The sequence below is a fragment of the Microcebus murinus genome, chromosome 11, assembly GCF_040939455.1.
Source record: "Microcebus murinus isolate Inina chromosome 11, M.murinus_Inina_mat1.0, whole genome shotgun sequence".
In the NCBI taxonomy this organism is placed as follows: domain Eukaryota; kingdom Metazoa; phylum Chordata; class Mammalia; order Primates; family Cheirogaleidae; genus Microcebus; species Microcebus murinus.
In genome coordinates, this window is record NC_134114.1 from 59,128,297 (window position 1) to 59,152,946 (window position 24,650).

General features: G+C 36.9%; 1 protein-coding gene across 4 annotated transcripts in view; it reads right to left on the bottom strand.

The window, feature by feature from the left end:
* Window positions 1-24,390, bottom strand: part of SSBP2 (single stranded DNA binding protein 2) — a 277,732-nt gene extending 253,342 nt beyond the window's left edge. For 2 of the 4 annotated variants that reach the window (XM_012784370.3, XM_012784367.3), the window contains exon 1: window positions 24,234-24,388. In XM_012784370.3, coding sequence (XP_012639824.1) covers window positions 24,234-24,295 — 62 coding nt within the window. In that variant the 5' untranslated portion in view covers window positions 24,296-24,388. Of the gene's footprint in view, window positions 1-24,233 lie in introns of all 4 variants that reach the window. The other 2 variants (XM_012784369.3, XM_012784368.3) reach the window with 2 other exon arrangements.
* Window positions 24,391-24,650: the final 260 nt, after the last annotated feature.

The following is a 24,650-nucleotide window of genomic DNA, read 5'->3' on the forward strand; positions in this document are numbered from 1 at the left end:
GCAAAGTAGAGTGAAAATAGTGCTGACTTTAGTTACAGATAGACTTAGGTTCAAATCCCAATTCTGCCACTTACTAGTTAGGTGTTTTTGAGAAAGTGTCAACACACTTCTCTATGTTTGTTGCATCATCTATAAATGGGAATATACTACTAACTTCACAAAGCTGTTGTGGATATTGAGGAAATCAAGAAGGTAAAGAATTTGGTATAAGGCCAGGCAAGGTGGCTCACGCCTACAATCCTAGCACTCTGGGAGGCTGAGGCGGCCGGATTGCTCGAGGTCAGGAGTTCAAAACCAGCCTGATCCAGACCCCGTCTCTACTAAAAATAGAAAGAAATTAATTGACCAACTAAAAAAAATATATATATACAAAAAATTAGCCGGGCATGGTGGCGCATGCCTGTAGTCCCAGCTACTCGAGAGGCTGAGGCAGTAGAATCACTTGAGCCCAGGAGATTGAGATTGCTGTGAGCTAGGCTGATGCCACGGCACTCACTCTAGCCTGGGCAAAAAAGTGAGACTCTGTCTCAAAAAATAATAAAATAAAATAAGAATTTGGTACAACATTCTTTAAACCAAGTCTGTAACTACTCCAACTATTAATACTATTAAGCACTAATACATTAAAATCATTTTTTGTGGAAATCTTCATCAAATGTATATGCTTTGAGATTTTTCTCAGAGGACAATGAATACAAATTAAGCATCTCTTGATAATTCATAATTCATTCAACATTCAAACATTCACACATTCAATAAATATTTATCCAGGGCTAACTATGTGCAAAGTGACTAAGAATTTAACAGTGAATGAGATAAACATGGTCCCTCCACTTACAGAGTTTGTAGTCTACTAGTCATTAAATAATTTCACTTTGTGTTACAGGATACAAGTGAAACAAACAAGGTGCTAGATGGAGAATAAGGAAGGACCTACTTTAGGAAGGATGGTCAGGGAAAGGCCACTGAGATCTGATAGATCAAAAGCAGTTGGTCATAGGAAGGACTGAGGAAGGGAAACACTGTCTCGAGTTATCAAAGGGCTAGCATATTCGAGGACTGAAAGAAGGCTACAAAGGGGATCATGCATGAGTAAGAGGGAAAATAGCAGGAGATGGGTTTGGAGAATTAGGCAAGGACCAGATCATTCAGGGTCCTGCAGGCCACAATTAAGGAGTTTGAGTTGTATTCTAAATTTAGAGAAAAAAAAACTAAATCTGGTGTTTAACGAAGAATGAAGTTTATTTTTTAACTACTTATTGAGTTTGAAAAGTCAGTGAGTATTGTATATTTCAAAATAACTAAGAAGGCAAATTTCAAATATCTCACCATTAAAAATGATAGGTTAGGCCAGGAATAGTGGCTCACACCTGTAATCCTAGCACTTTGGGAGGCCAAGGTAGGAAGATCACTTGAAGCCAGGAGTTCGAGGCCAGCCTGAGCAACACAGCAAGATCCTATCTCTGCAAAAATGTAAAAATTAGCCAGGTGTGGTGGTATGTGCCTGTAGTCCCAGCAACTTGGGAGGCTGAGTCAAGAGGATCACTTGAACCCAGTAGTTTGAGGTGACAGTGAGCTAGCATGATGGCACTGCACTTTCTAGTCCCAGCCAACAGAGTGAGACCTTATCTTAAAAAAAAAAAAGATAGGTAACCAAGGTGATAGATATGTTAATTCACTTGAGTTAATCATTGCACATTGTATACATACATCAAAACACCACAGTATACCCTATAAATGCATACAATTATGATTTTCAATCAAATATATTAATAAAAATTATAAGAAAAAAGTCAATGAGTTTAAGAAGTAAATAATATACTCTCCTAAATTTCTCAATGCTTTCAAAGTGTTAAATGTACTCACTTTTTATAAATTGCTGAATTAGGTTATATTTGCCCTTAAATAGTTCACCTGAACTAGCCTATGTTCAAAATTTAAATCTTCAAATAGGTTGGATTCTCTTTTTAAAAAAATAAAGAACTTGAAGATAGGAATTTTCAAGCAGTTATATAATGTAAAATAATAAATCTCCTATGCAGCAGTTAGAAATAGGGACTGGATATACATACAGCAAGACGGATAGGTCTAAATGGTTTCCTGTGGGGATGGGGGTTGTATATAAGGAGCTGGACTTAGTGACAGCTCACAGCTCACAGTGACAGCTGTAACCCCAGCAACTCAAGAGGCTAAGGAGAGGCAGGAAGATCACTTGAACCAGGAATTCAAGAGCAGCCTGGGCAACAGAGCAAGACCCTCTCTTTAAAAAAAAGCAAAAAAGAAATGGGGAATGGGAGTACATAAAAATAAATGAATTAGTGAATGAATGAATGTGAATTAAATAGCAGAAAGGCCTGGCATGAACCAATGATAATATTGTGCCATGAACTGGGGAGTATTATTAACTCAACCCTCTACACTTACAGGCTTACTCTCATAGTAACTTACATAATTCTACACTTATAGAAGGTTGAGTTATAAAAAGTGACAGTTATTTACAGAGGTCAAAATAAATAGTTATACACATAGGTAAGTATACCAGTTAGACAGACAGATAGAAAGAAAAAGAAAGACTAAATCTCATAATTTAAAATACCTAATTCTAAAAGAGTGGCCCAATATTATTAATTTCTCTTATTAATCTAAAAGATAAAAGGTAATAATTTTAGAAAATACACATATACAAAGTAAATTCTGACAGATATTGGAGAGAGAGAAAAAATGAGATTTTACCCGTGGTTGTTTGTTTTTTAATTAAATGAAATGATAGACTTCTATCCAGGTATGTGAATAAGCATCACAGATAACTTGACGTCACCAAAATATGTGTAATCTTTGTCAAATACACACTTTTAACTCCATTTTAAAAATGAATGCTTTATCACTACTAAAAAACAATTACCGAATAACTGTACCTTTAAAAGAGATTTTACATAGTCAAAAACATCTAAAAACTCTAAAAATTTTCAGTTTTACCTGAGTTTTCTCTCATAAAAAAAAAATAGACTTCTCATAGAGAGTGACAAACGGAAATACGTTTATTCTCTGATATAATTCTGATTTATATCTTATTTTTTAATTTTTCATCAACTAGATTTTAAAAAGAAATACAATCTTCTGATAGTAAGAAAACTAGACTTTTTACAGCTTAGTCCAAACCTAAGTAGGAACTCAGATTCCTCTCAAGTGATGAAATTTAAGCAGTTTCGTATCAGATGAGAGATGGGCCAAATGAACATTTTAACTCCTGTATAGTCCTCACTAAAAATTTATTTAATAAGTAAGCAAAAAGAAAATCACTTCTATAGAGTTTTATAATTGTGCACACATGACATAAAATTTGCCATCTTAACCATTTGTAAGTCTACAATTCAGCAATGTTACATGTATCACATGGTTGTGAAACAAATCTCCAGAACTTTTTCATTTTGCAAAACTGAAACTCTGCACCCATAAAAAAACAAATGTTCAGTGGAAACAACTGGGTTCAAATATGGATTTTATATATACTGAAATGTATGATCTTAAGTTTCTAAAGGCTTTTGCCTCAGATTCCTCGTCAAAAAAATATAGTACAATATCTACCTCACTGGGACAGCAAGATGATGATACATAAAGCCATCAGCTTAACATCATTATGTTACTTGGGTCATTTAAATATGTTAATAGTTTACTAAGAAATTATATGTTGACCTTTTATCTTTTTTAGATGAGTACAGATTTAAAGAATAATGACTAATATTTTCATGAAGTAGAATTATTGTCCTCAAAAAGCAATCACAAAACAGTCCATGTGATTGCCAAGCCAAATGAATCTCTGGCAATATCCTATGGAAAAATATCTTTACTTATGCCAAGTAAGAGGAAAGATTTCCTGGCTGCCTTAATAAGCTTCAGGCAAAAATGCTTATCCACTTCAAGTGTTCCAGTAACCATTCCAGTAAAGAACCTTAAAAAACAGAAAGTCAATTACTTTATTCAAATAAAGCTCAATATGATTTTCATCAATTTCCAAGTTTCAATCTATACAAGAGATTATCATCCAAGTTAGAAGATACTCTTTTCCTTTCCCTTCAGAACAATGAACTATTTATTTGTAGATTCCTTGGGAGGAAGAATACTCAAGATTTTGCTTCTCTCTTCCTTGTTAGTTATGTAGGGTAAGAAAGTGATAAGAGAAAACCCCAAACAGAATTTTCTTTTATTATAATATTATGACAAGTTATATTATAATAATAGAAGTTATATATAATAGTAACTTAAACAGAGAAATGAAAAGTTCTATCCTCACTTCAATTATCATGTCAGGAGAACAAAAACCTTTGCTGTTTCATCACTGCAGTGCAGTAGAGCGTTAGATTTCAGGGCCTTAAAATTGGCTTCATAAGATGGTCTTTGTTTTGATGTCTTATATCATCAAATCAAGGTTATCTCTAATATCATCCACCTATGTGAATCAGAAAGTCTTAATAGTAATCCTTAAAATGCTACCTTAAAAGTTGAAAAACATAATCAGAACCATAATATAAATTTATTTCAGAAATTAAAATATCTAAAAATTAATGGTATGTGAGGTTAAACCATCTGGCTCTTCAATTTTTTAAAATTATTTTTTTAGTTTCTAAATATGAAAACTATAATTCTCCTTTTCCAGAATAAAGTGGCAATCCATGATCCATAATATGAACAAATACTTCAATATAAATATTATTAAAAATTAGTATTTATAAAACAAATTAATAATAATTTATAGCCTGGAATCTAACACATGCCATAAATAGTAATGCCAATGCACTCTGCAAATTTACTCCTAACATCTTGTAAATAATGTCCTAAATGTTTTAAATAAAAAGATTTTGCTTTCACATGTTCAACTTTCTATTGAAATTGTACCAAGATTAAATGGAATCTCTCAAACTTAATGTTTTGAACTAAGTTCTCCATCATAATCTACCAGAAGAAATGATAATTTGCTTGTTTTTCCTGTTTTGTTGCTTTTTATAAGAACTTCCTTTTTTACAGGTACAATAAATTACATATGCAAATAACTAGAAGCAAAACCAGCAATGTGAATGCTGCTTTTATATGTAGTGTAATGCTCTGCAGCTTTGTTACTTTGGAAGGTTCATACAGAAGAAACCCTGACAAGTAAAAATGAGTTTTGTGCAACAGAGTATCTTATGCCCTGCCTATTAAATATTCTTTTTAAAAAAAGCACTCACCCAAACCCACCACCACCACTACCACTCCTTCCATCCCTTCACCCCTTCCTGAACTATTTTACAAACCTCATGCACTGCTGGGTAAGTGGTCTCTTGTCATTTTAGACAATTAGAAAACAGCACATTCAAAAAAATTCAATTTCTGTCTTTAAAAAAGTTTTAATTTTATCACTATTGGAAGGAAATAGATTTTAGATAGTAATTCAAAGCTATAAAATTTTTCAACTTGAATTATTTCAAAAGAGTTAAATTTCTAAAATATTTCAACAGATTTGTTTGTTAAATATTCTGGCCATTTTAGTTAGGCGAAATAAATATGCCCAGAATCCACCAATAATAGAAAAAGGTCTTATTAAGCTCATTTCAGTGTCAATCAGCAAGATGAAATACTATCAGTCATCAGCAACCAAAAAAATATGAAGGCCCAAATAATCTCAGGACTCCACTGAATGGAAAATATAACTTGGAAGTCAGCCAGAGAAGAGAACTTGTCATATAGTAATAAACATAGAGGGAACAGAAAGAGCTCCCATAACTTTCAAACAACAGAAAAATGAGTCTCTCTTAGTCATAGTAAATTATGGTTGTAGGAATTCCTATCAATTCATCAACACCCAGAAGAGAAAGGTCAGAAACCTTCTCTACAGCCACACAGGTAAAAACTCAGTCATAAAACTGAAATATTGTCACTAATAAGGTATATATTTCACATAATGGGAATTTATTATAATTTACCCAGAGTAGATTATTTAAAATGAAACAGGCTCAAGCATTGTCATTTTTAATCCTCCAATTTTGCTGACAAATCATATCTGTTATAAAATCTAAGAAATAACATATCTGTTATTAGCCCTATATTTTATTGATGCCTTTTTCCTTTCTATATAACTCACCTTGATCTGACCAAATGCCACAATTAGACAATACTGTACTTTCTTCTCAGCACAGTGCCTGTGGCAACATAACTTAGGAAATTGAAAGCTTTCCCATAAGCCTCAGCCACAGTGGCTATTTTTGTCTGAATAGGGCCCTGAATACCAAATAGCACTTATTTCAACTAAATGTCCATGCATTTAAAAAGATATGAAACTATTCCTTGCCCTGTCAAAGAAAAGGAAGTCTGAAAATGTTTTAAAGCTGTGGTCCCCAACGTCAGGCCACGGACTGAACAGGGCAGCACAGCAGGAGGTGAGTGGTGGGCCAGCAAGCTTCATCTGTGTTTAAAGCCGCTCCCCAGGGCTCACATCAATGCCTGAGCTCAGCCGTCAGATTGGCAGCAGCAACAGCAACATAAGATTCTCATAGGAGTTCAAACCCTACTGAAAACTGCACAGGCGGGGGATCTAGGTTATGTGCTCCTTGTAAGAATCTAATGCCCTCATGATCTGAGATGGAGCTGAGGCGGTGATGCTAATGCTGGGGAGCAGCTGCAAATACAGACCAAGACTATCACTAGCAGAGGTTTGACTGCACAATAAATGCAATGCACTTGGATCATCCTCAAATCATCCTCCCTCATCCGAGGAAAAATTGTCTTTTGTGAAACGGGTTCCAGGTGCCAAAAAGGTCGGGGACCACTGTTTTAGAGCATCGTCAGCCTTGCAATTGTTTGAAAAAAAGCAAATATAACTACGGAAATGATCAGAAATGGGCAAGTTGTGTCATAAATACGTATTCATTTTAAGTAAACGGACAAAAGGATGGCATTTTCTGATTAGAATTGACAGTCCAGACCCTGTGTTTTATTTGGATTAAAGCTTTTATTTGGATTTAAGTGAACTGGTAGATGATATGGAAAAGTGACATCAGCCTGTACCTGTTTCTTTGCCTTTTATAATTCCTTAAATACACAGATTAAAAAGGCCATTGTTTAATTTGTTGTATTACTTTCACTCTAACAATATCTAAGAAAAATATAAGTAAAATAGACAACATAATGAAGTATCTCTAAGCAACCTTTAATATCTCAAAGGTCTGTCAAACCTAAACTAAGATATTTTTCCTCTTGGTTTTAGTTTGTAGTTCGACACAAATATCTTCTTCTCACACGTCTATTCTAAATGACAGCAGGCCACTATAACATATACACAATTCTTACATATTTCAAACCTTCTGGCCTTGCCAAGAGGACACATAAAATAAGTATATCCATAATCCCAGTACACATCATATAGATAATCAACTAGCAAAGGAAAATGGACTTATAAATTCTCATGAATCTGTTAAGTAGAAAGATTTTTCTATATTTAAAGAGTATTTATAGGGAAAGCATTTAAAGATAGAATGCTACACTCTTAAGCCAGTGCCATCATTGCCTCTCCTATCAATAACCAGTTATTTTATAACTGGTATCAAGATCGCTCCCTTACAGGAAGATTTTTCAAATAAATGCCATTTTATTCAAGTCCCAAGAGAAAAATCAAATTGACCTGCATATGCTCCTCATTGCTGATTTTAAATGAATATAAAGCATGCTAAATTAATGATCAAATCAAAGTACTTAAGAATTTTGCTTAGAACAGCAATGGCTCTAAACTTTAGTTCATTCATCTCATGCTAGATATTGCAAATTATATTAAACATATATTTATAAAATTTAATTTACAGTATCTTTTATAACTATACAATAAAAATTAAATGATAGCCCCAACACTGTCAGTGCATTTCAAAGTTTTAACAAAACAGTCATGGTATTTGTGTAAAAGGCATATATGCTATTAATGGTATATTGCATAGGACTTTTTCTAACATATCTTAAATTTTTTTTTTTTTATCTTTTTTTTTTTTTAATATATCTATTGTGATGAAATTAAATTTTTTAATTTAAATACAGTCATCCTTCCATATCCATGGGAGATCCGATCCAGGACCACCCACAGTCCCCACCACAGATACCAAAATCCAAGGATGCTCAGTCCCTTACATAAAATGCTATTGCACTTGCATGTAACTTATGCACATCCTATCTATACTTTAGATCATTTCTAGATTACTTATAATATCTAATATAATGTAAATACTATGTAAATAGGTTTAATACAGACACAACCATTCATTTTTATTTTCAAATATTTTTGATCCACTGTTGGCTGAATCCATGGATGTGGAACCCACAGCTATGGAGGACCAACTGTAAACTTTCAAATAATAAGGAATTCATGTTTTAAAAATAATTCACAACACATCTGATAAACTTCCCTATACCAACAGAGCAAAATATAAATGTTATAAAATGTTAGATAAAAATAAAACATTAATAATAAACCACACTTATTTCTATACATGCATTTACTTTCCTGTAAGATTAAACTCATTACAAATGACAAAAGATATTTATCAATCCATCTGTGTTTTGTTGCATCTGGGTAAAATGAAATTGATATTTTTTAACATCTCAGATTACTTATTTCCTGTTTTCAGGATGGTAGAAAGTAAAACTCTGATCAAGTCACTTCCCTACTTTAAAAACTTTAGGCCCCACTGGCCTCGGGATGAATTTGGAATTCTTAGCCTGGCTTTCAAGAACTAGCCCACTGCTTATCTCTATATCCTCTACTACCTTTCCAAAAACGCCCCTCCCTGAAACACACACACTACAGCACTACTGAACTTTCTGTTTTTAGAAAGAATCACAGTCTTTCTCACTTCTGGACTTCTCCCAAGCACAAACTGTTCCCTATGCCAAAAGCCCTGTTTACTTCTCTGGCAGGGTTTATCTTACTCCCTGCTGTATCCCCACTGTCTTGTACAGTGCCGGGCACATAGAAGAACACTAAGTATCTAACAAGTAAATGAATTAATGAGCAAATTTAAACTTTTTTTTAACTTCGTCTTCCAAGGTGGGTATTTATTGGGAACGTGTAAAGTGATAAATGCTCACAAATGTTATATTTTGTTACATTTTCCCTTCTCTTATTTAAAATGGTGCTTTTTGATCCAGTGGCTTTAATATGTTTCTTATCAAGTAATATCAAAAATTTTACATGTATGTATGGATATAAAAACTATGTAGAAGGTTATATGGTTCTTTTCATTTTCTTCATTTTGCTTATCTGTATTTTTAAATTTTTCTACTTTGAATATTTATTAAATAATAAAAAGTATTTTAAAGAGTACTATTAATACTACTAAGCTAATTAAATAAACTCAGTTTGTGCTCTGTAAATAGGGATTTTACTCAAGTATTCTCATTTGTCCCTTCTATCAACTTAAAAAGTAGAAAGGAAATTTAGAGATATTATTCTATAGTTAGGAGTTAGAGTTTGCTAACCAAGGGAGATTTAAAAAAATAATTTTCCATCAAACATTTGCTTTAAAGGCTTATAGCCAGCCAGAACAGGCAGTTATTAATTTAGTTTTCCTAGTCATCACTTGGAAATTATCCCTTTATTCTAATCTGCTATGATTCAAAAAAGCTTTTAAAAGTCAGTGAACAAAAGCTAGCAGTGTAACCCATCCTAAAAATCATTTTTAAAAAATCACATACTCACAATCACTTTAAACATCCACCTACTAAAGCTAAAAACCACTTTACTTATTGACTTCTTTCCTTTCCATGTCCCCTATAGCAACCCATTATTGTCATCCTTTAACAAAAGAAAAATGTGGTCCAAAGCAGTTGACAAAACCTCTTTACAACATAATAAAACCAAATAGTTCCTCCCAACTTACGTCCCTCGTGCAAAATTTCCCAAGTAACAACAACAACAAAAACTATATTCCCTTCTAGTTGGCCTTCTCTCTTTGCTTCCTTTCTCAAGTGAATTCTGTCCACATTTGACATCTCCATCACCTCACCTTATACCCACTTCTCAAAACACTGCACACTAACTTCTCTCCACTGAAACGGTTCTCCCTAAGGTCCAGATGATTTCTTAATTTAAAAATTCAGTCCTGGTTAAGCTCCCTATTCATTCTACAAATCTGGCATGGTAACTCACACCTCCATTCTCAAAACTCCCCTTCCTTGACTTCCATGATACCAATCCTTTAGGAGATTCCCTCATATCTCTCTGGTGTTCTTTTCAGTCTCAATCTCAAACTCTATTCCACCAGGTCCTTAAATATTCCCTAAGGTTCCATCTATGATTTTGATCACACTTTCTCCCTGCACATTCCCATGAAGAATGGCTTCATTCCATTCTCACAGCTTCATTCCCATCTCGTGGCTTCAAATAATATGCAATGCAAAGAAAAACGGGTCATATATAAGGGACAAAAGCAAGCAAAACTAATCTATGCTGTTAAATCAGGCAGGGGTAGGCGGCACATGTGAAGCTTCTGGAGTGCTGGTAACATGGTTCTTCTTGATATGGGGGCTTAGTTACCTTGACTGGTATGTTCAGTTTGAGAAAATTCACCAAGCTATACATTTAGAATATGTGCTCTTTTCTGTATGAATATCATACTTCAATAAGAATATATTTTTTTTTGAGCGAGAAAGAATAAGGTAAACCTGAGTTCAGATCCTAGCTCTCACATGTGTGACTTTGCTAAAGTACTTACCCTATTAAAGACTTCAGTTTCCTCATCAGTAAAATGGAGATGATAATACCTACTTCACAGCACTGTAGAAAATGAAATAAAATGTAACATCTAAGGTGCCTGGCACAACGCCTGGTGCACAGGTGCCTTATGCTTGTAAATGTCTCTTCTCTGTCCCCATCCTTTCTCTATTCTGTATCTGCAGCCTACTCTTTTCCGTCAAACTCAAAAACTACACATCCAATAATTTCCTTCCAAACTGCTCCATCTCTAGGTCTGAATGGCACCTCAAACTGAGCTCATCATCTTCCTCCTTATACCTTCCTGTATTCCCTCAAAGTCTGTGATTGAAACTTCGACCCACAATTACAGACATCTTAAAAATCCTAATTTTTACAATTAGGCCACCAGGTCCCACCTATTCTGCATACTGAAACATCCACTGCACTGGTGTAGGAAAATAATGACACCTTAAACATTTGTATTGTTACAGCAGCTTACTTATTACAATAGCCCCCTAATGGATCTGTCTGCCCCTTTATCCCACCCCTCCACATTACTTCCAGAATGATTCTTCTAAAATGCACCTCAGATGATGTAACTTTTCTGCTTAAAACTGCTTATCTCCCAGGTCAAGCTGTCATTCAGGTTGTTCTTGAAATGGTTCCTGTTTAACTTGCCAGACTTATCCCCTACAGACCATCAAGTCATACCAACTGCATTGCAGTTCACAAATATACCATAATCTTTAATGCCTCCGTGTTTCTCTACGGTACTATACATGCCCCCCATCTAGAAAACTCTTTACTTGCCACACCCCCCAATTTGGCTAATGCTTGTCTTTTAATAAACATCTTTAGAAATATCTTTTGACACTCTCACAGCCCTAGGCTAGATTCAATTTTCAGAACTCACAGCACCTTCTGCATACTCATTAGGAGTGCTTGTTACACAGTGTAACTGACAGTGAGCCCCCTCTGGGTAGGGGGGTTCCTGATGGGCAAAGACTGCCAGGTTATCAAGATCTGACTCAGGAGGCTCAACAGAGGCTCACACACAACAGTTAACTTTTTTTTTAATGAATTAAGGAATGGGGAGATAGTAGAAAGCAGAATGAATATAATTCCCATCTCATAAAATATATATAAATGTATACTATCATAAAATAGTTAAACAAGTTTTTAAAACTAATTTGAAATATTTATTTTAGTAAAACCCAGCATTTTAAGAAGCTCTATTTCCTTAGGCTATTCTATACAAAGAACTAGAAGACTTGTTTCAAATGTGAAAAATAAAAATAAAAATAAAAATTGAACCTTGTGGTAGCTAGTCTTCATTTGTCCCATGAGGTGTACTCTCTACCCATTCTGCCCTGCTGTGACCTGGGAGGCTGATCTCTATAGACTATATATGGCCTAAATTCCCCTTAGGTTCTACAGAAAGGAGGCAGCAGCCTGTCAGGGGGCAGGAGAAGGTGGCCCCCTCCCTCCCAGGCCTCTAGCCTCTGTTTAACAATGGGTTTGACAGGGGCTGTGTGGTCCGCTTTAAACTAAAGCTCCAGGAGGCTGGCATTTCTCCATTAAGCAGAGCTCTCACCAGATCCTGGTAACTGCTCTTTCCCTTTTCCCATCCAGACCTAGGGGTGGTAAAACTTCCCTTCCTGATAATCCCTGGGTGTTCCCTCCATCTCTTGTTGGTTTTAATCCTGTACATAACTTCACTAAACTTTCTTCAATAACTCTTTTAAGAGAGCCATCCTGCTGGGGACCTGACTAATACAAACACAAAAACATTTTGTGAACTAGCAGCATTTTTGCCAGTACTTGCTATACTATCAGTTCTCCTGTCAATGATACTCCCATCTTATAGAAAAGCATCAACAGCCTTTGGCCAGGCCTAATCTTTCTAGCCCTGAATTTCTAAATCCAACCCACTTACTTAACTGACTCCGTACAACTTGAATTCAAAATGAATTAATAAGTCATTTCAAGTAAAATGAACTCTTACTTGAAACCTACTCCCAAAATATATTAGTATATACACACATACAGATACGTGTTATAAGTATGCGTAATATATTTTATGGTAAGAAACCTCACTCAAGTTTTTTACTACAAGTTTTCTAAATGAAGGAATTAACAGTAATCAGCCCCTAAATTTAATTCAGAATTTAAAAAATGTTTATTGAAACACCTTAATATAATAGCTTCCTAATAATAGCTATTGCTTCAATGCACTGATAATGTATAATCATCACATAATTTTAATCCAATTATAAGTGACAAGTAGCACATGATGCTGTGAAAAAAATAAATGAATTGTTTCTATCTTTTCTAATAGTCAGTATTACAGAAATGATTAGGTAATACACTCAATATGATTATACTACTGCTCCTGGACTACATGGAACTTTCCAGGTGCCCTAGTCCAAAAACAAACAGAAAACCAATAGGCCATATGCTGGTTGGAAGAGACAAGTAGAGGAGACTAATAATTACAGAGGAAAGTTTTTTCTAGCTATTACATATTCCCCCTTTTTTTTTTATTTCTGAATCCAAAGTTTAGCAAGTAAAGTAGTTTATGCCAGATTAACTTTGCCTCTTATTACAGAAAGAACAATGAAGAAACAGCTCTATGTGAAATTATAACCTGAGCTCCTAATTGGCACCTTCCTCTCCGATAAGCACTGACACCTAAATGCCTGTGGAGAGCACTTTTGGTACCTATAATTCCATCCACCTTTTTAGCAGCTGTAAAATGTTTAAGATTATTTCCTTAACCTTTCTTATCTTATTACCTCTTCACACATACCCAAAAATGCTGGATATGTGTGAAGAAAACAATCCAAGCATTCCCCTCCCACCCTCCACAACTTCCACTGCAATTTTTCCCCATGCTAAGCAACGAAATACAATGAGTCAAAATGGTTAAAATGGGCAGAAGAGTCAGAAACCTGAATTTGAATCCAGACTAGACAGTGTACTGTGTGGCCTTGGACACTTGGACAAGATACCTAACTTCTCTGAGATTCAATTTCCCCATATATAAAATGGGGATATTTACTTTATGAAGTTGCTATAGGAATTAAGCAAGAAAAGCAGCAAAAGCAGCTAGATACAAAAAGACAAATACTGTTATGCTCTCACTTACATGAGGTACCTAGAGTTGAATTCAGAGACAGAAAATAGAATGGTGGTTGCCAGGGGCTGGTGGAAAGGGGAATGGGGAGTTATTGTTTACATTGTTTTACACAGTTTCAGTTTGGGAAGATGAAAAAATTCTAGGGATGGAGAGTGGTGATGGCTGCACAATAACTGAATGCACTTACTGCTACTGAACTGTATGCCTAAAATGGTTAAAATTATAAATTTTGTTATATGTTTTACCACAATAAAAAAGAAAAGATGATTCTAGCAATAATTCATATCAAAAGACTCTTCCTCCCTTCTTAGGGAGAGGCATAAAAGGAAAAAAAACCTTCTCTCTCCCACCCTACCCATTTCTCCAAATTGAAGCTAACTGGCAAAGGAAGACAGAAGAGTTCATTGATAAAAATTAGTCTAAGCCTTCACAAATTAGAAACCCAAAACTACCCGAAATCCCGTATGTATCCACTTATATAACAAAAGCATAATGATTTCAAACAAAAATCAGATTTTATTCATGATAGGGTTTTGGAGTCAAATAATTTTATAGGATTGTGTTTAACAAACCATAACAATATTCTTCATTTAATCAAAGTACTGACATAAATTTGAACAATCATCTAATCTATAATTCTTTGTTGAATCAAATATGTACTTAAGCCTTCTTAAATATATATGAAGCTCTCATCATAAAAGAAACAATTATAGTATGATGAAAGAAACACTGACTTTGGAACCAAAAAATTCTAAATATGGCTCAGCTCTGTCACATTATTACCTGTATTACCTAGGCAGGTAAGTTGATTTCCATTCTAAATCTCAGTAGTCAATGGGGATACCACCTACCTTACAGAATTACTGTGAGATTTAAGTAAGATATTGTATATTAAAATACCTTGAGGGCAGGCACAGTGGATCATGCCTGTAATCCTAGCACTTTGGGAAGACAAGCAGGGAGAATCATTAAGGCCAGAGTTCAAGGCCAGCCTGAGCAACACAGTGAAGCCCCATCTACAAAACATTTAAAAATTAGCTAGAGGTGGTGACATGTGCCTGTAGTCCCAGCTACTCCAGAGGCTGAGGCAAGAGGATCTCTTGAGCCCAGGAGTTTGAGGTTGCAGTGAGCTATGATGAGGCCACTGCTCTGTAGCCAGACGACAGAGCGAGGCCCTGTCTCCAAAAAAAAACCCCTATAAAATACAGTTTCATTTATAGTATTAAATTTAACACACAAAGAAAAGGAAATGTCTACCAAAAATTCATATTAAAAATATACAAATATTTCATCATAATGTAAACATGTAATCTCTCCCATAGTCCTGAAATTCACAGAAAGACTACTAAATGCCTATATTCTAGAAAAATATTCTTTAAAAATTACATATTAATTTTCATACCAAATACTAGAAATATTGGGGAGAAAATTAGATATAGTCATCTACTATTGTGAAATTGGTTATATCCTTCATTCATTTATTCCACAAATACATAATCATAATTCCAAGTACTGTGCTAAGCAGTGGGAATATAATGGTGAAGAAGACACCATGGTCCTTGTCTTCATGGAGCTTCCAATCTAACTGAGAGATGAGAGATTTTTAAAAACCACACAGATAATTCAGTAATTATTTATGATAGATGTGAAAAAGGAAAAATAGAGGCTGCTATGAGAGCATCTAATCCAATCTGGAAGGTTCAAGAGGAATAATTATGCCAGCTGTACCATAATTCGTTAACCCGATAGGCTTTATGTGTTCAATAAATCCCAGTTATTTCTGTCATCAACATCATTATGAAAGCTCCATTGTCCTCCTTGGGAACAACAGTATCCCAGGAGTTTGGGAGGTAAGAGATAATCCACCCTATCATCTAGAAATACTAAATAAATGGGACTCACCACCCAATTCTTCAGTAAAAAACAAAACTAGAAAGCAAGCAAAGCTTCTTCATCCCAACTTTCTCTCATATTTCACATATCCTTGAGCAATTATGCTGATGCTAAGAAGTTCCCTCAGTGGTAGTTCAGACCAGCCTGAAATGTTCTAACCCCAAATCTTCCCATTATGCTTCTCCAAGAACCTTTCCCTGACTGTTCAGTCTAATACAGCCTCCCAGTCATTCTCTATATTACATCACCCTATTTTATTACTTTTATATTAATAGCATATATGACTATCTGAAGTTACAAAGTACATTTGTTTATTTACTTATTATTATATACTTCTCCTTCAAACCTGAAAGTTAAATGAAAGCAGAGACCCATTTTATTCTCCTCATATATCTTCCTTACTAAAGACTCCCTCCTTGGTTAGGGAGTTCAGGTACAGGGGGGGCAATGTTTCCAGCTCAGGGCATGAACAATGATTGATTTAAGCCAATTATGGTAATCCCATTACTTTTGCCAGTAATTGGTTTAGGGTAAGGAATTTTATAGTTCTATCTCTAATAAGGCATAAGAAGATATCTCCTAATCGACTTCAAGAAAAGGTTTTCCTCTCTGATGAGACATGAGAAAAGAAAAACCTTGCCCTTCCTCCTGCCTTTACACTTGAGTGTGTAAGGAAATGATGCAGAGAACCTGAGGCAGCCATGTTACATTCTTGAGAGGAAGACCAGGATAGCAGAGAAGCTAATCCTGAACCCTGATGTTCTTGATTTACTGTAGCAACTCTGGAACTACTACTTTCAGATATTGTTACATGAGATTTATTTTTAAGACTGAGTAGTTATACTATTTTCTATCTCCTGTTTTGATACCTACAGCTGAAAGCATTGATAAACTCATAGTTTTTTTAATTTTATTAAGAGGCAGGATCTTGCTCTGCTGCCCAGGCTGCAGAGCAGTAGAACAATCATAGCTCACTACAGCCACAAATTCCTGGGCTCCAGCTATCCTCCCACCTCACCCTCTGGAATAGCCAGAACTACAGGCACATGCCACCAAGCCTGACTAATTTTTTAACTTTTTGTAGAGATGTGGTCTCATTATGTTGCCCAGTCTGGTCTTAAACTCCTGGCCTCAAGGGAGCCTCCCACCTCGCCTTCCAAAGTTCTGGGATTACAGGTGTGAGCCACCATGCCTAGCCAAAATCATGATAAACTATTAAGCCTTTGTTTCTTCTGCAACATTAAGAGAAAATAGTACCTACAGCCTACAGGATTCTTGAGGGGATTAAAGGAAATAATGCAAGTAATGTGCCAAAAATAAGCAAAATACTCAAGCGATAGCACTGCTGTTATTGGTACTATTAAGCAATAATTTTCCGTGACAAAACTCCACGAGCTCTTTATTTAATATTTAGGATGTTATTTTACAGAAAACATTCATTTTAACCCTGTTTAATTAAGATGATTTTTAACAGAATAATTCATTTACTTAGATTTCTTCCATCAATAAAGTAGATTTTGGGTTTTTTCTCAAGTTTGGAGTAGCAAAATAAAAGGAGTATCAGGCAAATATCAGATCAAATTTATAATTTGATTATAAAGAAATATAATCAAATTAATTTCAGGCAAGAGCCCTTTTTATGCCAACAACTCCCCTCTTAACTTACATGGACAGGGACACATGTAAATTTTCATCTTCTACTTTTGCCTTCACAAATATTTTATCAGTACTTTAATATGATTTGGATTAAAAACTAATTAAAAATTAAAGTTAAATTAGTAATTAAAAATTATATTCTTTAATACCCACAATTATTAAAAAAACTTGAAAAATAGAAAAAAAAAGTGCTGTACTTCAGTCTCTACAATTTTTTCTGTGCTGAACTACTTATTTGACATTATACCCATGAAGCAAAATTAACACAGAAGATCAAAAATAACCGATTGTCAAGTCATTGGTTCAAGCTTACTCTGGCTGAATTGTGACTGAAAATGTTATGATGGCTCATTATTGTCTGAAAGCTGTTTAAGGTCCTATATGAAATATAATAATCAAAATTCTTTTTTTCAAACCCTATATCATCAAAATTCTTAAAGTAAAATATGAGAGTAGTTTTGTCATTACTATAGTGATACCAACTGAAATTTGTCTTTTAAAAGATGAACAAAAAAAATGAGTATTAATTCCTACATTGAATTGGGATTGCTCAAGCTTATCTGAGTCCTATAAATTATTTGGTCATACAATTATTAAAAAAAATTAATAGCTCTACTTTTCAAAAAAGCTTTAACTACTAACCTACTCTGACAAAAATTACTATTTACCCATTATGGCCAACCATAAATTTAAAAGTTACCTGTAAAAATTTTTTTTTTCCTTGGATGGTCCAATTTCCACCTGTTTTTCAATGTCCTAACATAATAAATAAGATATACAGTTTGGGGAAAGTAAGAACAGCTTCTGCTATTTCTCTAACATTATAGAAAATAGGAAGGCCACTAATCTTGGTGGACCATCCTTCAGGTCAACTTTTGTAATATAAATGAGGTTTTAGTTCAATAGTCAAGAAACTCTCCTAGTCTCAGTTATGTGAGGTTATACACATATGTTAACAAAACTTTACATGAATAGATGTTACTTAAGTAAAATATAATATAAGCAAAAAAGTTTATATTTTTTAAACTTGATAAAGTTTAAAATCTGATTACACTTAATTTGTACTCTAACTATTCTTCAGATATTAACAAATACATATTATTTTATTGCTCCAATGCTATTTTAAGTCTATCCTTTTGGAAACAGTAAGTTATTAATAAAATTAATATTTTAGCATACATTTACACAGTTTGATTCCTATAGTTTCACATACTACCAAACAATGTCACTAATATGCAAATATTTAATCTGTCATTCCTACACTGATGCCAAAGCAATAATATATACAGAATAGTAGAGAATATTCCCATTTATTCTAAAATAAAGTTATAATTATCTTGAATTCATATTTTTAAATTATATATTACCAGCAGGAGTTCCATATCCTTTTACCCCCAAATATTTTTCCTAATCTTATGTCCCAATATTAATGTAATGGTGGTTGTCTCTATGGAAGAAAGAAGACTCTAAATTCTAATAGGTTTTTCCCCAAATTTTACTTCTAAGTCTAAACTATTGAGGTAAAACGTTAACAGACTGCACCCTGCGTATTCCAGCTCCTGCCTCACAGAGTATGTTCTAATTTTTAAATCCAAATAATTCTATTTTTTGGTCGTGATTAAAGATGTAAGACACATGTGTTCTACTACTGAAGAACAACTAAAATTTATTTTGTTCATCCTGAATAGGTTTTATGTGGCAAACTGGCTTTTAAAGTGTGGGAATAAACCTTTCACTTTTCTCTTTCACAGCTCAGGAAAAAAAATTACAATATTAATACTACTTCTAAGAGTCACAATAAAACTCTGGATAAAAAATCTAAAATTTAAGTATAACCATCTTATACATCTTTACATATGTTCTCTTAAAAAATAGGGTTTTTGATACTAAAATGACAGAAAGAGAGCAATCAAAAACTCTCACAACTAAAATGATTATTTTGGATACAAGTTGTTCAGTAGTTTGGAGGAAACATCCTGGAGATTGGGAGGGAGATAGGCAATTTAGTATCTTATAAAAAATTTCATTTCCATAAAGATAATCCTTCCTTAGTTTCAGAAATCTTGAATTTCGTGAGCTGCTGGTCAAACAAGTTTCTGAAGAGATCTGTATTACTTCACTTGCTTTATTTCCTTCAAAAAGGAAGGAAGGTTTTCCTTGTGGGGGGGAGTGCTTTAATAGTAGAAAGGGAGATAAGGTGATGCTGACAGATATTAATCCCTATAAACTCTCTTTTATATGAAGTGGTATTTAAATGTTCATTAGATTATCACCACTTAAAGATGAGCATATGGTATTTGTTTCTTGGTATATTTAACTAAAAGATTAAAAATTTAAAAGCCAAAGTTAGTTTTCAGAACCCCAGGTTAGATACATAGTTTGATTCCTATACTTTCTGGCTACTTTACCTAATAAATGTCACTGTATATTATACTATGTTTATTTTATATCCAAATATGCTTTCTAGCAGATTTGTCTTCTTGTGCTATTAAATAATCAAATTAGTTTAATAAAAAATTAGTATCACTACTCATTTATTTGCAGGTGCCAGTTACTCTTTCTGTTGCAGTGTAGAATACTATGTGGCTTAAAGTTTAGTAATATTTCATACAGGAAATGTTCACAAGTATTACAATTAATCTTAAAACTTAAGTAATCAAACAAAATTCCCGGGGGGAAAAATCTGAAGAAACAAGGATTCTTCATTATTCTAAGGCTTCCAACTTTCACTCCTAAAATTTCCATGCCTTCCCCATCACACACATACCTGCAGTCTGCCAAAATGGAGGGTATCAGCACCAGGGTGCACCAATGGTTAAGACTGGGTATCTGATCAAATCTTTAAAGTCTGTTATGTCTGATTATATAATGCTGTTCCCTAAATCTGTAGCATCCTACCCTAGATCAGGAAGACAATCTGGTACACTGAAAAATGTATCTTTCAGCTTCAACTAAAGGTTCTAAAGTTAGAGAATTTGCGTTAGAAACCCAGCTTTCCTATTTTCTAGTAGTGTATCCCTGAGTGAGTTATTCAACCATAAAGGGTCTTAATTTTCTCATGTCTTTAATGGAGGGGGAAAAAGTCACCTATCTTGTAGATTTGTTGGGAGAATTAGAGAAAATATACATAAAGCACTGAACACCGTGACTGGCACACAGGATGGCAAACAAATAATAGTTACTTTTGTTGTATTGTTGTTTGGGGGTATTTCTGAAATACAACTAAGCTAGAGAATGTGGAACTCAAATTTACAAGTACTTTATCTTAGAGGTTGTTGAAAAAAAAATTTCTTCACATTGAAAATATTCCTTTGAGTCTAACATCTTCATTAACAAGAATTGATACATGCTTTCCACTTATTAGAAGGCACCTTAATGTCATAGATACCTCTGAGAAGAAATGTGAAGCATTATTCCCTACCCTCAAGAAACTTACATTTTTGGAAAAGCTACACTTTAAACAACCAAACACATGGTTAATTACAATTGTGATTTGTGTTATAAAGAAAGCCTGCTGACGAGGGAAATGACCTAACAAGATCAGAATTAAAATGTCTACACAAACAACTCACCTCCCTTCGAGGATTTTCAATCACTCCCTTTATAATTAAACCTAACCCAAACCTTTGAATAGACTTGATCTGTTTTTTATTCATAACGACAAAGTAATTAACCTGATTCTGGCCATTTTTATGTTCAGAATTATACACTGAAATTATAAAAACTGTGTAAAACCTACAAATTTATTTCAAACATTTCATATTGTGACTTCTTAATGAAAGAGAAAACAAAGATATAGGTAAACACTTGTCACCTACCCACTATGAACTCATGTTAGAAAACACATGTCTTGATAGATTATAAAAACCAATGTGCTTATTTCATGTGCACGCCATTTATAATAATGATTCATCTTTCAGAATGTTTTTATTGAAGCACATATTATTTATTACTGAAAAACAAATTATTTCCATGATTTTTTAAATTTTTTTGTGGAGATAAGGGTCTTGCTTCATTGTCCAGGCTGGTCTCAAACTTCTGGCTTTAAACAATCCTCCTGCCTCATCCTCCCAAAGTGCTGGGATTACAGGCATTAGCCACCATACCCAGCCAATTTCTGTGATTTTTAAGACCAGAACAGTTCTAACTTGCTTACTAAAGGAGAAGTCCTCCTCACTCAGGTACCTTTTATAATCTGCCACCTTAAAAATAAAAAACAAAATCTAGTGGCTTCTATTTTAAAGACAACTTCAAGATTCCTATGTTCAGATGTTAGTAAATTGTTGTAGAATAGTACCATTAAATTCCTAAGTAAACATAAAGGGAAAAACTGAATAATCAGATCAACTCTCCCACAAAAATGAAACTAAGTTTATTCTATAAAATAGAACCTACCTCAATGTTCATCTTAGATTCAAACAACATTCACCCAAAAATTGTTGCAACAACAATTAGCCCAGAACAGTCATTGTCAATTCTCCAAAGTGGCCTCTTCACCTATATTTAGTTCATAAGGCAAGCCAGTCAAGAATTCCTGCTGCCAATTGTAATGAATGGAAGAAATATATTTAAATCAAATAGCACCATCTAGCAGAGCCCTCATCACTTTGCTCACAAGTGTAGATTGTTAGTTGGTGTTCAGTTTGGTAGATTTGACAGCAAAAGTGGCAATTATTTGTTTCTATGACCAGGAATTACAAAATCAGAGCTAGAAAGGACCACAGCCATACCAGTTCCAACTTCTTTGATATTATATGAGAAACTAAAAATAATTTTTTTACAAAGTCATCATGATACAAATTAAATTCAGCCAAAGTTCATTCCTGAGAGTCCACCTAAAATCCAAAAATTTTACTTCTCAAATTCAGTCACCTCCAAAATAAGATTATGCCTCAATACATTTCAATTCCTTTACCCCCAGTAATGAGAAATCCAAATATTCTGTAATCATTAAAACATCCTGCTTCAGACATTTCTTATCAAATATATTACAACCAAATGATTAATGCACACAAATTAGACTGCATTTCAAAACTTCAATTCTAGTAACCGCTGTTTCTTAACAGGGGTATAATACTACGTCTTTTATATATTCCTTGTCACAGCAGCAACATGAGCCTGAATGTAGCTCCCCAGAAGATATCTCCGGGGGGGAAAAAAAACAAACCAGCATCTCTCCGTTAATTTTTTTGTTTTGTTTTGCTACATCAAGGCCTGCCACCTCTAAATCCTATGGGAACTGTGTGTGTTACTGCCAACACAAAGATTAGGAAATGTTTCCATCCCTAGGGCACAAGAAACTTTCAGGGGGAGACTAACTGCCTCAAGCAAGGAGGAAAACTCGGTCGTCCGCGCGTTCGGTTTTTATTTACGCTGCTATTTCTGTGCGCAAGGTAACCCAAAGTGCCTTTGAGAGATGCTCTCAGACTTTTCCCAGCCTGAACCCCTCTGAAAGGCAGGGTGCGTTCAATGACAAAGACACAAGCCTGCCCCTCAGAGTTGGGAATCACTGTTTGATCTGTTGCACAGGAGAAAAAAAACGAGGGGGGGGTTCTTTCTCACTGGTCACAGTCACTATCCGCTCTCATTTTTAGTAACAACCAAATCACCGTTACAAGTACACGAGAATAGCAGCAAACAACCCTGCTTCGCAGTGTGCCGTGACGGTGGCATCCCGGGCCGGGAGGGGGCTCCCACCGAAGTTAACACCTGTATCTCCGCACAGCCCCAACCGAGCAGCGCTTCCCATCTCACCGCTTCTCCCCTGCCCGCAAACCCCCTTTCGGATCAGTGCCCCCTACCCTCCGCAGGCAGCCCTACTCGCGGCGCCCGCGGCGACTCGCTCAACTTCCCCTCCGCGCGGCGCCGACCACCGCCCCGCAGGGACCGCCCTGCCCGCCGCGGCCCCCAGACATCCAGGAGGCAGCAAGTCCCCACAAAAGTTCTCCAGCCGCCGCTGCGGAGTCGGGTGTGCGGGGAGGGAGAGGCAGAAACATCAGCCTCCTCCTGCAGATCCCGCGCCTCGCCAGCACACTTTTGCTCGCCGGGAGCTCGGTGCTTCCCGGACTCCCAAACTTCAGCGGCGCCCCCGGCGCCCACCCGCCACCGCCCCAGCCCGGCGAAGCGCGGGGGACTGCGGACGCCGAGTCTCCCCGCCGCCCGGGGAAAGACCCGACGCCCACCCGGCCCACGCCCGCACACGCCCTCCGCGCCCCGCGCGCGTCTCCGCGCCCCGCGGGGCCCCGCTCCGCCGCTCTGCGCCCGGCTTCCGCCCGCCAGCCCGCCCGCCGCGCGCCCGGCACCGCCGCCCTCACCTCGCCCGGCGCTGCCGGCCCCGAGCCCCGGCGCCCGGGCCCCGCCGCCGCGCTCCCGGGCCGCCCGCCCCGACCCCAGCCGACCCGCCAAACACCCACATGCCCCCCGCGCGCCTTCCTCCCCGCCGCCGTGCCCGCCCGCCACCCTCGGCGGCTCCCCGAGTCCCCGGAGCCCCGGACCCCAGCTCTAAAGTTACTTTGTAAGGGGGCGAACCCGCGGGTTATTCCCCTCAGCCACCCAAACAAGTTTCCATCCTCACCGGCAGCACCACCGCCGCCCCTCGGCGCACTCGCTCCCGCCCTCCGACAGCCCCCACGGCCGCCCGCTCCGCGCCAGCACCTCCTGGGAAACAGCCGCTCCCCGCGCCGCACGCCCCCACCGCGGCACCCCTCCCCCTGCCAGCCCACCCCCGGCCTCCCCGGGCAGAGTGTCTGTGTGTCTGTGTCTCCGAGAGTGTGCGAGTGCGTGCGTGAATGTGCGCGCGTGTGAAGGCGGAGGTGGGTGAGAAGCGGAGACACTTACTTCTCCCGGGCCTGGCTGTCGGACGGGACGGCGCTGCTGTTACTCTTGCCTTTGCCGTACATGCTTGTGCCGAGAGCAGCTCCCACTGTCACGCACCTGTCAACCCATCACAGCCTCCCCGGGAACAGCCCCGTCCCCATGGCGACCCACGCAGCCACCCCCACTATTGGCCGCCCCACGCCAAAGCGCCGCCCCCTTTGCCCAGGCAACGCGCGAGACTGACAGGCCTCCCCCTCCCTCCGGCCTTCCGAAGCGCGCGGTGGCGGCTACAGCCTAAGCGGCAGTCTCCTCCCTCCTTCCCTCCCTCCCCGGTTCCCTCCCTCCCTCCTTCCCTCCCCGCCCTCCTCCCTCCTCCCGCTCTCCTTTTCCCCCTCCCCCTCCGAACCCCGGCGCAAGGGGGGAATTAGAAACTGCTCT